The sequence below is a fragment of the Suncus etruscus genome, chromosome 8 (assembly GCF_024139225.1).
Source record: "Suncus etruscus isolate mSunEtr1 chromosome 8, mSunEtr1.pri.cur, whole genome shotgun sequence".
Lineage (NCBI taxonomy): Eukaryota > Metazoa > Chordata > Mammalia > Eulipotyphla > Soricidae > Suncus > Suncus etruscus.
Genome location: NC_064855.1, coordinates 65943318 through 65955767, shown reverse-complemented (window position 1 = coordinate 65955767; position 12450 = coordinate 65943318). Strand labels below are relative to the sequence as shown.

General features: G+C 41.9%; 1 protein-coding gene across 2 annotated transcripts in view; it reads left to right on the top strand.

Moving 5' to 3' along the window:
• Positions 1-12450, top strand: part of COG3 (component of oligomeric golgi complex 3) — an 80251-nt gene that overhangs the window by 40644 nt on the left and 27157 nt on the right. For both annotated transcript variants that reach the window (XM_049778769.1, XM_049778768.1), the window contains exons 14-17: positions 2176-2281; positions 3126-3250; positions 6082-6171; positions 11671-11791. In XM_049778769.1, the coding sequence (XP_049634726.1) occupies positions 2176-2281; positions 3126-3250; positions 6082-6171; positions 11671-11791 (442 nt within the window). The remainder of the gene's footprint in view (positions 1-2175; positions 2282-3125; positions 3251-6081; positions 6172-11670; positions 11792-12450) is intronic.

Below are 12450 nucleotides of genomic sequence, written 5' to 3'. Positions count from 1 at the left end.
TTTTTGGTTTTTGGTCCACACCCAGCGGTGCTCAGGGGTTACTCATGGCAGTCTGCTCAGAAATAGCTCCTGGCAGGCATGGGGGACCATATGGGACACCGGGATTCGAACCAACCACCTTTGATCCTGGATCGGCTGCTTGCAAGGCAAACACCACTGTGCTATCTCTCCGGGCTCCAACTTCTGGTGTTTCTTAAGCAACCATTTAGTGTACTGGGAAATAAATCAGTGTTGGCTATGTTGGCAAATACCAAATCCCCTGTATTAACAGTCAGGCTCCAATAATGTAATTATTTGTTTGTTTTTGGTTTGGGGGCCACACCTGGCAGTGCTCAGGGGTTACTCCTGGCTCTGCATAGAAACACTCCTGGCAAACTTGTGGGACTATGTGGGATCCTGGGGATTGATCTTAGGTTGATAGGCAGGCACTCTATTCACTGTGTTATCGCTTACCCCTCCCCCAAAAACTTTTTTTTTTGCGGGGGGGGGGTGGGCCACACCTGGCAGTGCTCAGGGGTTACTCCTGGCTGTCTGCTCAGTATGGCAGGCACGGGGTGGGGGGGGGGGACATATGGGACACCGGGATTCGAACCAACCACCTTTGGCCTGGATCGACTATTTGCAAGGCAAACGCTGCTGTACTATCTCTCCGGGCCCACCCCTAAAAACTTTTAAATGGATGTTTCCAATATAAGCAAAAGTAGAAAGAAATTTATAATTGACTTGTATTATCCCATCTTCAATATTTTGGGGAGGTGTTGGGCCATACCCAGCCTCTGCTTTTAGAAATTGCTCCTGGCAGGCTCGGGGGACCATACACTATGCCAAAAATTGAACTCAGGTGGGCTGTGTGCAAGACAAATATCCTACCCATGTGCTATCACTTTGGCCCCCTGTTTTCTTTTTATTTATATAATGCTTTTTGGTTATAAGACCCCATTTAAAATACCACGTTATTATTTGTTTTCTTGAACTTTGCTTGCCTATGTCAGCTTCTTGACTTACTTTTTTTTTTGTATGATGTTAAATCATGAAACCCAAGAGCAATATGCTCCTTTAACTGTTTTTCTCTTGGATTTGACTGTTGTTATAGTGGAGAACCAGAGAGGAAGTGCCACTTTCAATATCTGTGCTATCAGTATGACTTAGTGCTGTTGATACTGATCTTGATCACTATTTTTTTCTAATTTTTTCTCCTCTAGCATGTTAACTGTTTATCCTCATTTCTTTGCCTGTCCTCTATAGAGTCAAAGTGGCATCTTGTGTGCAGCCCATACTTAAAGGGTTAAAGGGTGGGAGTTTAGTTCTACCCACTTGAAGTCAGAGCATCTCTATAACCTGCATGGAATGTTTATATAAGGGAGAGTTACCCCTTGATTCATTTAAACTCTGTTAATACCAATGACTACTATTTATGACAGTAGTGAGGGATGAAGGAAAACTAGAAGTAACATAAGAACAGTGCTATACGGGTCATAGCTATAACACAGCAGTTAAAATGTGTGCCTTGCATGCAGCTGACCCATATCTGATCCCCTATGATCCCCTGAGCCTGCCAGGAGTAATTTCTGAGTGCAGAGCTAGGAGTAACGCCTGAGAGCTCTGGATGGTCAGAGCAGTGCTTTAGAACATTTTAGGCACTTCTAGTGGTGAGAGTGCATTAACTTTGTACATCGAAATCAGAATGTTGACACTATTTTAAAAATCCTCATACCTGGGCCCGGAGAGATAGCACAGCAGCGTTTGCCTTGCAAGCAACCGATCCAGGACCAAAGGTGGTTGGTTCAAATCCCGGTGTCCCATATGGTCCCATGTGCCTGCCAGGAGCTATTTCTGAGCAGACAGCCAGGAGTAACCCCTGAGCACCGCCGGGTGTGGCCCAAAAACCAAAAAAAAAAAAAAAAAAAATCTTCACACCTAAGTTATACTTAAACATTTTAAATCAGAGATAAAAAAAAGAAATGTACAATGAAAGAGAAACCCAGCACCTCTTGCATTCAGAAAAGCAGTGCTGAATTACATCCTGTTACATGTTGTCTTGGCAAAGCTGTTTTAATTGTTCTATTATATTATTTATTGCCTTTATCAAAAAACCTACTTTATAGTTAGAATGTGTTTAAACTGCTGAAAGTAGATAAAAACTATACTTTGATGTATCTCCTGCTTTCTCTACAGGAAATTGCACAGAGTTTAAAAGATGAACAGAAGAAGGTGCCTTCAGAGACTTCGTTTTCAGATGTTCAATTAGAAGAAGCAGAATCCAACAGTCTAAAGAAATCTGGTATGCTCTGATGCTTTAACTTCTTTTTTTTTTTTTGGTTTTTGGGCCACACCCGTTTGATGCTCAGGGGTTACTCCTGGCTAAGTGCTCAGAAATTGCCCCTGGCTTGGGGGGACCATATGGGACGCCGGGGGATAGAACTGCAGTCCTTCCTTGGCTAGCATTTGCAAGGCAGACACCTTACCTCTAGCGCCACCTCACCGACCCCCTGATGCTTTAACTTCTAACATTGATTCACTAATCAGCTTTTGTTGCCATGTCCCAGGAATGAAAATTACCTGTCTTGAGAAGCCAACACTTTATGGTGGTGGTGGTGATGGGAGAGTAATCCACAGATATAGTTCAGTGTTGAGAGACATGCTAAAGGTCTTTTGAGATACTTTTGAACCAGGGGAAAATGGAATCAAATTTATTTAAGAAGATGAGTTTTAAGGGTAGAAAAGTGGGTTCAGAAAAAGTGGGGTATTAAAAACAACTGCACTTACAGATTATTATGACATTGTGTATAATTGTATAAGTTGTTCATTCCAGAAAGATTATTGATCTTTCAGGAAGTGTGATTAGGGCTGAGTATGATGTGAAGGTGGAAAAATCTATATGTATGCATGTGGGTTTTTGCTTGCTGTGTTGTCTTCCCTGCCACTAATTTTTTTTTTGGGGGGGGTAACATATTTGATTAAAAATGTGAGAAGGACAGGGATGGGGTAGTGGGATAGGAAAAATGCATTCCTCTAGTTTTGGGTAGGTAATCAAAAGAAGCCATTTATAGATACCAGGCAAATAAGCTAAATCTACACATGTATGAAATGTGTCTTTTTATTATTATTTCCATTTGGGTTTTTAGGTTCAACAGAATCTCTCAATCCTAAACCACAGAGCACAATTTCTCCAGCAGATCTTCATGGAATGTGGTACCCTACAGTTCGGAGAACTCTTGTCTGCCTTTCCAAATTGTACAGATGCATAGATGTATGTGTGTAAAATCTTTTTAACTATATATTGCTTACTCTTGCACTTGAAATGTTTTAATTTTATTTTGAGAGTGTGATACAGTACTTTGGTATTAAATAGAATCATTTAAAATTAACTCCAGCATGGTATTTGGGGACCAGGTACTACTGGGGATTGAATCCAGGGCTCCTGCATACAAAATATGTGTTCTAGTCCTTTACCTATCTCCTTAGTCCACGTTTTTTGTTTTTTGTTTTGGTTTTTGGGCCACACCTGTTTGACGCTCAGGAGTTACTCCTGGTTATGCGCTCAGAAATCACTCCTGGCTTGGTTGGGGAACCATATGGGATGCCAGGGGATCAAACCACAGTCCGTCCTATGCTAGCGCTTGCAAAGCAGACACCTTACCTCTAGCGCTACCTCTCCGACACCCCCCCCCCCGCCTTTTTTTTTTGTTTTGTTTTGTTTTTGGGTCACACCTGGCAGTGCTCAGGGGTTACGCCTGGCTGTCTGCTCAGAAATAGCTCCTGGCAGGCACAGGGGACCATATGGGACACCAGGATTCGAACCAACCACCTTTGGTCCTGGATCGGTTGCTTGCAAGGCAAACGCCGCTGTGCTTTCTCTCCTGCCCCCCCCCCTTTTTTAAATTTTATTGAAACACTTTGATTACAAAACATGATTATGGTTGGGTTTCAGTCAGGTAAAGAACACCCATCATCACCAGTGCAACATTCCCATCACCAATGTACCAAATATCCCTCCATGTTTTAAGAATTCTTGAGCAATCTATAGACCCTTAGAATCTGCTAATGGATTTTGTGCAGTTTATGAATACCTTGAAATTGTTGACAAAAGTGAGAATGCAAGATTTTATGTGTTTTATTGAGGACACATACTTTTTTAAAAATGTTTTTCCAAAGGTATCTATGAGGGCCTGGAGAGATAGCACAGTGGCGTTTGCCTTGCAAGCAGCCGATCCAGGACCAAAGGTGGTTGGTTCGAATCCCGGTGTTCCATATGGTCCCCCGTGCCTGCCGGGAGCTATTTCTGAGCAGACAGCCAGAAGTAACCCCTGAGCACCGCTGGGTGTGACCCAAAAACCAAAAAAAAAAAAAAAGGTATCTATGAAAAATAAATGAAAAACTATGATTTAATTCATGTCTGAACTTATAGATAAAAAAAGATAGAGAAGAATGGCACAACCCATGTCACGTAGGTATAGTATTCTCTCCCTATTAAATGCAACTTCTTTAATTTAGTTCCATACTCAGCCAAAGTCAGCATCTTTAGCAAGCAGTGTTAAGATCAATGTGTTATTAACTATGGACTAATTATAGTTTTTTTTTTGCTTACATTAACAGAACCTTTTCAAAATACCAGCTCAATATGCATTGATTTCAGGCAACAGTTATTTTAAGCATTCTAGTTTCATAAGATTTATCAATCCGTGAAAGATTAAATTTGTCTACGTTTATTTTCCATCAGCAAAGAGTTTGCTGCCAAACTAATTTATAAAACTCAGCTTCAGTTCACCTTTAAAAATGAATTTTGCAGGTTGGGGAGGTAGTACAGCAGCACTGAGGTGTTACTCTGGCTCTGAGCTAAGAAAGTATACATGGCAGGCTTAGGGGACATTATGGGATACTGGGGATCGAACACAATCCCGGTCCCTAATAGTTGATTTTATATATGATATATCAAACTATTTTGCAATACTTAGTTCTATTTTTGCTATATTTTTTTTCATAATAGAAATTTCATGTTTTCATAAATTTCATAATAGAAATTAATAGAATTTTAGTACTTTCTTTAGTATTACATTATTTTATTAATTCACACCATATTCATAATTTAGACACATGAGTTTCTTATTCATTCATTCATTCATTTATTCATTCAGATTTCAGGCCATGCCTGGTGGTGCTTAGGGCTTACTTTTTCCTGGCTCTGTTCAGAATTCACTCCTGGCATTTTTTTGAGGACCATATGGGGTGTTGGGGATCAAAACAGGTTGTCCATGTGCAAGGCAGCACCTTATCCCCTGCATTATTTCTCTGCGTCCCCCCAATTCCTTATTCGTTGATGTTTTCACTATTGAACAATTTTTTCCAGTAAAACTGATGCAGTACTTTATATTAAAAAATGATTTGTGATACATTTTTAGTAAAGATTTATTAATATATTTATGGGAAGTTTGGTTTTTACATATTTGATAAAACAGCACATAACATGGAACCAGAGAGATAGTACAGTGGGTAGGGTGCTTGCCTTGCACATGGCGAACCTGGTCTGATCCCCACCATCCCATAGGGTTTTCCTGAGCACAGCCAGGAGTAATTCCTGAGAGGGAAGAACCACTTTCACTTGTGCTTCACCACTATGCCATCGCCTGGAGCATAGAGCCAGCTTGATAAATTCTGGAAAACTCGGGAGGTATTCCAGGAGCATCGGAAGATACCATTTCAGAGCTGTGTCATGTAGATAGGCTTGGGACTAGGAAATGTTGGGAGGAATACAGCTAATAAGAAATCAGTCCTGGGGCTGGAGAGATAGCATGGCGATAAGATGTTTGCCTTAGACTCAGAAGGAAGGTGGTTTGAATCCCAGCATCGCATATAGTCCCCTGAGCCTGCCAGGAGCGATTTCTGAGCGTAGAGCCAGGAGTAACCCCTGAGCGCTGCCAGGTGTGACCCAAAAACCAAAAATAAATAAATAAATAAATAAAATAAAATAAAATAAATCAGTCCAACAGAAGGGGGCCAGCAAGCGCTGTTCTTTACTCTTCAGGTCATGGTTGTCGAATTTTTTATCTGTTACAGCTTGACATTTCTCTTTTGTCTCACCAGAGGGCAGTGTTCCAAGGACTCTCCCAGGAAGCCTTGTCTGCCTGCATTCAGTCCTTGCTTGTAGCATCAGATTCTATCAGCAAAAACAAGGTTTGATGAAATGATGATGTATTTATTACATGTAATAAATACGGGTTGCATAGTGTATTTATTTATTGTGTATTTATAGGTACAGAAATGTAGACCATTAAATGCAGTGGAATTTAATGTATTTAATTTTGAAACTGTTTTAGAGAAGCTTAGTAGAAGAGACTGTGCTGTCTATGAACACTAACTTTGTTGAAATGCCTAAAATGTACTTGAGGTGTAAATTCTGTGGGATAAATGTTTCTGGCTATAGCCTGAGCAGCTGGGAAAATACTGAGCTGCTATTGACCTGGAATATTGATGGTTTTTTCATGAAAATGTGACTTTTTATCTTTCTCCTTCTCCTCCCCCAATTTTCAGTGTGCTTAAAGCTTACTACTCCTGGCTCTGCATTTAGGGATCACTCTTGTGATGCTCTGGACACCATATATGGTATCCAGGATCAAACCTAGGTTAGCTATGTGGCAAACAAGCGCCTTTCCTGCTCTTTTATCTCTCTGGCCCCAAATGTGGCAGGTTCTTTCTTTTTTTAAATTTAAAAATTTTTTTGCTTTGAGGGCCACACCCAACTCAGATTACTTCTGACTCTTCACTAAAAAATCACTTCTGGTGGAGCTTATGGGACCATATGGGATGCTGGCATCAAATTCAGGTCAGCTTTGTGCAAGGAAAGTGCCCTACCACTGTACAAGAGCTCCAGCCCCTGTGGCATTTTCTGGTCATCTCCCCAATGATGGCTTAGATAGATGAGTGCCCTTAGCTGGAGGAAATCAACCATTGGGAATAGGCAGTTGTGTTGTACGACTAGAAGTAGTTGCCCTGAGTTTGTTACTCAGATTTTACTTAGGAAGGGATGTAGGACTGAAGGAGCAATTGGCTTGTGCTTCAATCACCACCCTTGATTTTTGTGGGGGAATGAAGTACATATGGTGGCAAAATTTTGTTCTCATTAATTTTTCACACAAAAAACTTCCTTAGTGGGGCTGGGAATGATTCTTGCCTGTGTGAGATATGGGACTCTGATGTTCAGCACCTCAGGCCTCTGCACACTGAGCACTGCTCACTAGCCTCACATACTTTGGTACTTTGGGACCCAAAAGCATGCATGGCTCAGTGGCTTGGCCAACCTGAGGCTGTGAGCTTAATCCCTGATCCCACCAGATTTCTTTTTTTTTTTTTTTTTTGGTTTTTGGGCCACACCCGTTTGACGCTCAGGGGTTACTCCTGGCTATGTGCTCAGAAATCGCCCCTGGCTTGGGGGACCATATGGGACACCGGGGATCGAACCGCGGTCCGTCCTACGCTAGCGCTTGCAAGGCAGACACCTTACCTCTAGCGCCACCTTCCCGGCCCTCCCCACCAGATTTCTTGAGGGAGAGCTCTACCTGGCCTGTGTGAGGCCCTGCATACAATCCTTGACAGTATGACCCTGAGCACTGAGGGCCAAGGCCCCTTGCAACTGCAACCCTGCTCTGTCAGGCTGATCATTCCAGAAGTGGCACTGGACACTGTCATACACACACCACTGAGTGGAAGACCCAGTTAAACAAAAAATAGACCTGCCTGAATACCTGTCTGCTCCTAGAGAAGTGGGTATGGGAGGGATGTCAACAGCTAGAATGTCTTTGCCACTTTGAGTGTCCAAAACTTGTGAACCTTTGTGATCTTAGACTTACCAACTTGACTTTTTTTTTTTTGGTTTTGGGTCACACCTGGTGGTGCTCAGGGGTTACTCCTGGCAGGCTCGGGGCACCATATGGGATGCTGGGATTCGAACTGGGGTCTGTCCTGTATTTGTCATGTGCAAGGCAAACGCCTTACTGCTGTGCTATCGCTCTAGCTCCCCCCAACTTGATTTTTTTTTTTGTGTGTGGTTTTTGGGTCACACCCGGCAGTGCTCAGGGGTTTTTCCTGGCTCTGTGCTCAGAAACTGCTCCTGGCAGGCACGGGGGACCATATGGGACGCCGGGATTCGAACCGATGACCTTCTGCATGAAAGGTAAACGCCTTACCTTCATGCCATCTCTCCGGCCCCCCAACTTGATTTTTTTGTTTTTTGTTTTTGTTTTTGTTTGTTTTTTGGGGCCACACCCAGCTGTGCTCAGGGATTACTTCTGGCTGTCTGCTCAGAAATAGCTCCTGGCAGGCACGGGGGACCATATGGGACACCGGGATTCGAACCAACCACCTTTGGTCCTGAATCGGCTGCTTGCAAGGCAAACACCACTGTGCTATATCTCTGGGCCCCCAACTTGATTTTTAACTTTAAGTCTTTTAGATGGTTACAAAAAGAAATCCCCTCACACGGAATTTAGGGTCCTTGTGTTAGAGAAGCATGCCCACTGTTTGTGAAAATTACATTTTCTCATTTGTGGAATGAAGAGTTGAAATTTTGATAAGCAGGCCTGGAGAGTTTGAAAGGTATATATTTAAGATATCATTTTTGAGTCTCTACAATCACATTTTCTACCAGGTACATTTGTAAGCATGAATCTAGTAGTAGAGGAGTAATCAGGTAAATTGGGGTGACTGATTCCCTGTAGTGGAATATTGTACAGTTGTTAAATTTTTAAAATGAGAGAAAAGTTAAGCCCCACACCTCAAACCTGCCGTACATGAGTCAGACACACACTATGGCTTTAACTATGTAATGAAAACATGCATTAAAAACTAAAATAGAATTTTGGTGTGACAAGTGAATGGCTTTTCTTTTTCTGCTATATTTTCCCCTCAGATTTTTGCAGTGAATATGTATTTCTGGCATTCTCAGGAAGAAATAAATGACCCAATTTATTAAAATTAATTGCTTATTTAAACACCATGGTTACAAGGTTGTTCATAATACAGTTGTTTCTTTTCCACAGATACAGTTATTCATGATTGAATTTCAGTTGTGCAATGTATATCACTCTTCACCAGTGTACATTACCCACCACCAAAGTCTCCAGTTTCCCAGGCACCCTCCCTTCCACCTGCTAATGGGGCAGAGTCTCTCTCTCTCTGTCTCTCTCTCTCTGTCTCTGTCTCTCTGTCTCTCTCTCTCTCCCTCTCCCCCTTCCTCTCTTCCCTCCCCATTTTAGACAGTGTGTTTTGCAGAATTGTTAGTGACGATTATTATGCCTATCAACTTTATCTCCTTTCAGCACCTATTTCTTGGCCAGAGTGATATCATTTCCAACTATATCATTGCCATAGTGGTCCCTTCTCTACCCTAACTGCACTCCCCTGCTCTTTGTGGGAAGCTTCCTACCACGGACTGGTCCTTTTTGCCCTGGTCTCTATTGTCTCTGGATATTATTACCATATACTCTATTTTTTTTTTTTTTACATCCCATAAGTGAGTGCAACCATTTTATCTATCCCTCTCCCTCTGACTCACTTTATTCAGCCTAATCTCCATATCCATCATGTATGAGAAAATTTCATGACTTTTTCCCCCTAACAGCTGCATAGTATTTTATTGTGTAGACTTATCATTGATTCTTTATCCTCTCATCTGTTCTAGGGTACTTAGATTGTTTCTAGATGCTGGATATTGTGAATAGTGCTGTGAAGAACATAGGGATGCACAGGGCTTTTCTACATTGTGTATTTGGGCTCCTAGGATATAAAAAAAAGACCAGATTTTTTTTTAAATTATCTTTATTTAAACACCGTGATTACAAATATAATTGTAGTTATATGATTACAGTCATGTAAAGAACACCCCCCTTCACCAGTGCAGGATTCCCATCACCAATTTCCTAGATCTACCTACTCCCCACCCCACCCACACCTGTACTCGAGACAGGCTTTCTTTTTCCCTCATTCATTCACATTGTTATGATAGTTTTCAGTGTAGTTATTTCTCTAACTGCACTTATCACTCTATGTGGTGAGCTTCATGTCATTAGCTGCACCTACATGGGAGGATGGGGGGAAGTAAGGGTTGGGACTGAGGCAGTAAAATATTAGAAATGAGCTTTGTAGGGCAGTATCAAGGTCCCAATACAAGATGGATATTATGGAATATATAGAATATATGCACACAATACTATCAATATGAAAACAAAGAGAAAAAATTTCTACTGACTGTCCCAACATAAACCAGTGCAAGAACAGCCTGCTCTCCTTCCGGAGCGCATTCCCATTAGTGTAGGGAGAGATAGGGGGAAAGCCTGTTGACCCCTATAGAGTCCACCTAGACCGGTGCCCTGGGAAAGACTTAAGTCCAGGGGAGAAAAACCCTATACCTGGCAAGAGCTGGTCTCCAGAATCAAGGAGGAAATCGGAAGCCAAATGTCTGCCCGCCCTCCTCCCCATGCACCTCCCCCCTGGAGTACGGAGGGAGGGGGGAACCTGAGGACCACTAAGAGTCCACCTGAACCCACTTCTGGCCATCTGAGCTGGCACCCAGGGAAGGCCTGGAGTCAGGGGAAAAAGACAAGGATGGCTGGGGGCCTGCCAAGCCTCCCAGCACTCCCCAGGCTAGGGAGAAAGGCTGTGGTGGAGCCTCCCCAAACCCCATACCTGGCAAGAGCTGTTCTCCAGAATCAAAGAGGAAACTGGAGCCAGATAAGACCAGATTTTTATGTAGAGGCCACTTCCAGCAATCCTGAGAGTGGGTTGGGGGACTTTGGGGGTTTCCCCTGGTGATGATTGGCCTGGAGCTGATGCGTGGAGCTGAATTGGATGCTTAGAGGTTTGCAAAGCTATCAGGGCAGTGTACTTTTGTATAATTGGGAATATTTATGATGATCTGGATCTTGAAACCTCTTTGACCATAGTTAAAACCATGTTACAGAACAGAAACTGAGAGGTCAGACTCTTGATCCTCTTTTGAACTGGTTTATCTACATTTTTCTCTCTGCTGTTAATAGACCCTATTACCTCATTTGCATCTGCACCAAGTGAAAATAGATTTGACCTCTCTTTCTAAGAGTTACTTTTTTACTTTTTGTCTGATTTGATTTTTTTTTTTTTTTTGGTTTTTGGGCCACACCCTGTGACGCTCAGGGGTTACTCTTGGCTATGCGCTCAGAAGTTGCTCCTGGCTTCTTGGGGGACTCTATGGGACGCCGGGGGATCGAACCGCGGTCCGTCCTAGGCTAGCGCATGATTTGATTTTTAAGAATTTACTTAGTGGCAATGTTAGTAAGTTTAAAGCAAGTTTTTTTCTCCCAGATGCCTCTGTTTATTATGGAGTTTTTAGAGAGAGTTCACTGTGTAATAAGAGTTTCTGGGGCCAGAGCAATGTACAGCTGACAGGTCACTTGCCAACCCTTGCTTTGATCCTTGGCACCCCAAGTGGTTTCCCTAGCTTACCAGGAGTGGTCACAAACACAGAGCCCGGAGTAAGCCCTGAGTACTACCAGGTGTGGCCCAAAAATAAAGTTTTCATACTATGAAGTTAGATTATGGGCTATATAGGTATATTAATGTTGATTAATAGCATGTGTATCATAGAATACTATTTTTTTACTTAATCTGTGATAATTCTAATTTTTCTGTCCTATACTTTAGACTCAGATTGATGGACAACTTTTCCTAATAAAGCATCTTTTGATTCTCCGTGAACAAATTGCACCATTTCACACTGAATTCACTATTAAGGAAATTTCCCTGGACCTCAAGAAAACTAGAGGTATTTCATTGTCCTGTCTGGCACAATTGGATGTGTGTTACCTCTCCAAATGTGGCAGCACAGGATATAGGTTTATTTTATGTTCATCTGCAATTTTTTGCATGCTATGCTTGCTAAGCATGTTACTTGTTTGTACTAAGCTGAGCTATAAACATCCTAACTACATCTCTTTGCTGTATTTTCTTTGTGTAGGGACCTATATCTGAGCACTTCAATTTATAATATATTACTTCTCTAAGACTGCCATATATTACCATAGCAGTTAAAGGTGAAAAATCATGGGACCCAGAGATTGTATGCACAGAAAGCAAGACACTTGTTTTACATTTGCCAACCCTGGTTTGATCCCTGGCACCTATAGTATTGTCAGGAGTGATCCCTAAAGCACCATCCCTAAGCACAGAGAAACAAAGGAAAAATAATGAAGAAAAATCTTTATAGCAAATACTTATAGTGCGAGCTAATTGGAATGGTTTTAAATTCTGAGTTGAGTTTCCTGTCCCCTTTTCCTAGCTCTTGTAATTGTGGATAAGTGCATGAATTCAGAGTTTCTTAAACTTTCTCCACTTGCAATTTGTTTTCTCCCAAGGAATTTTTATGCAATCCCTGACAATACAGGTGTATAAAAGTAGTAGATATACATATCAAACATTTACTGG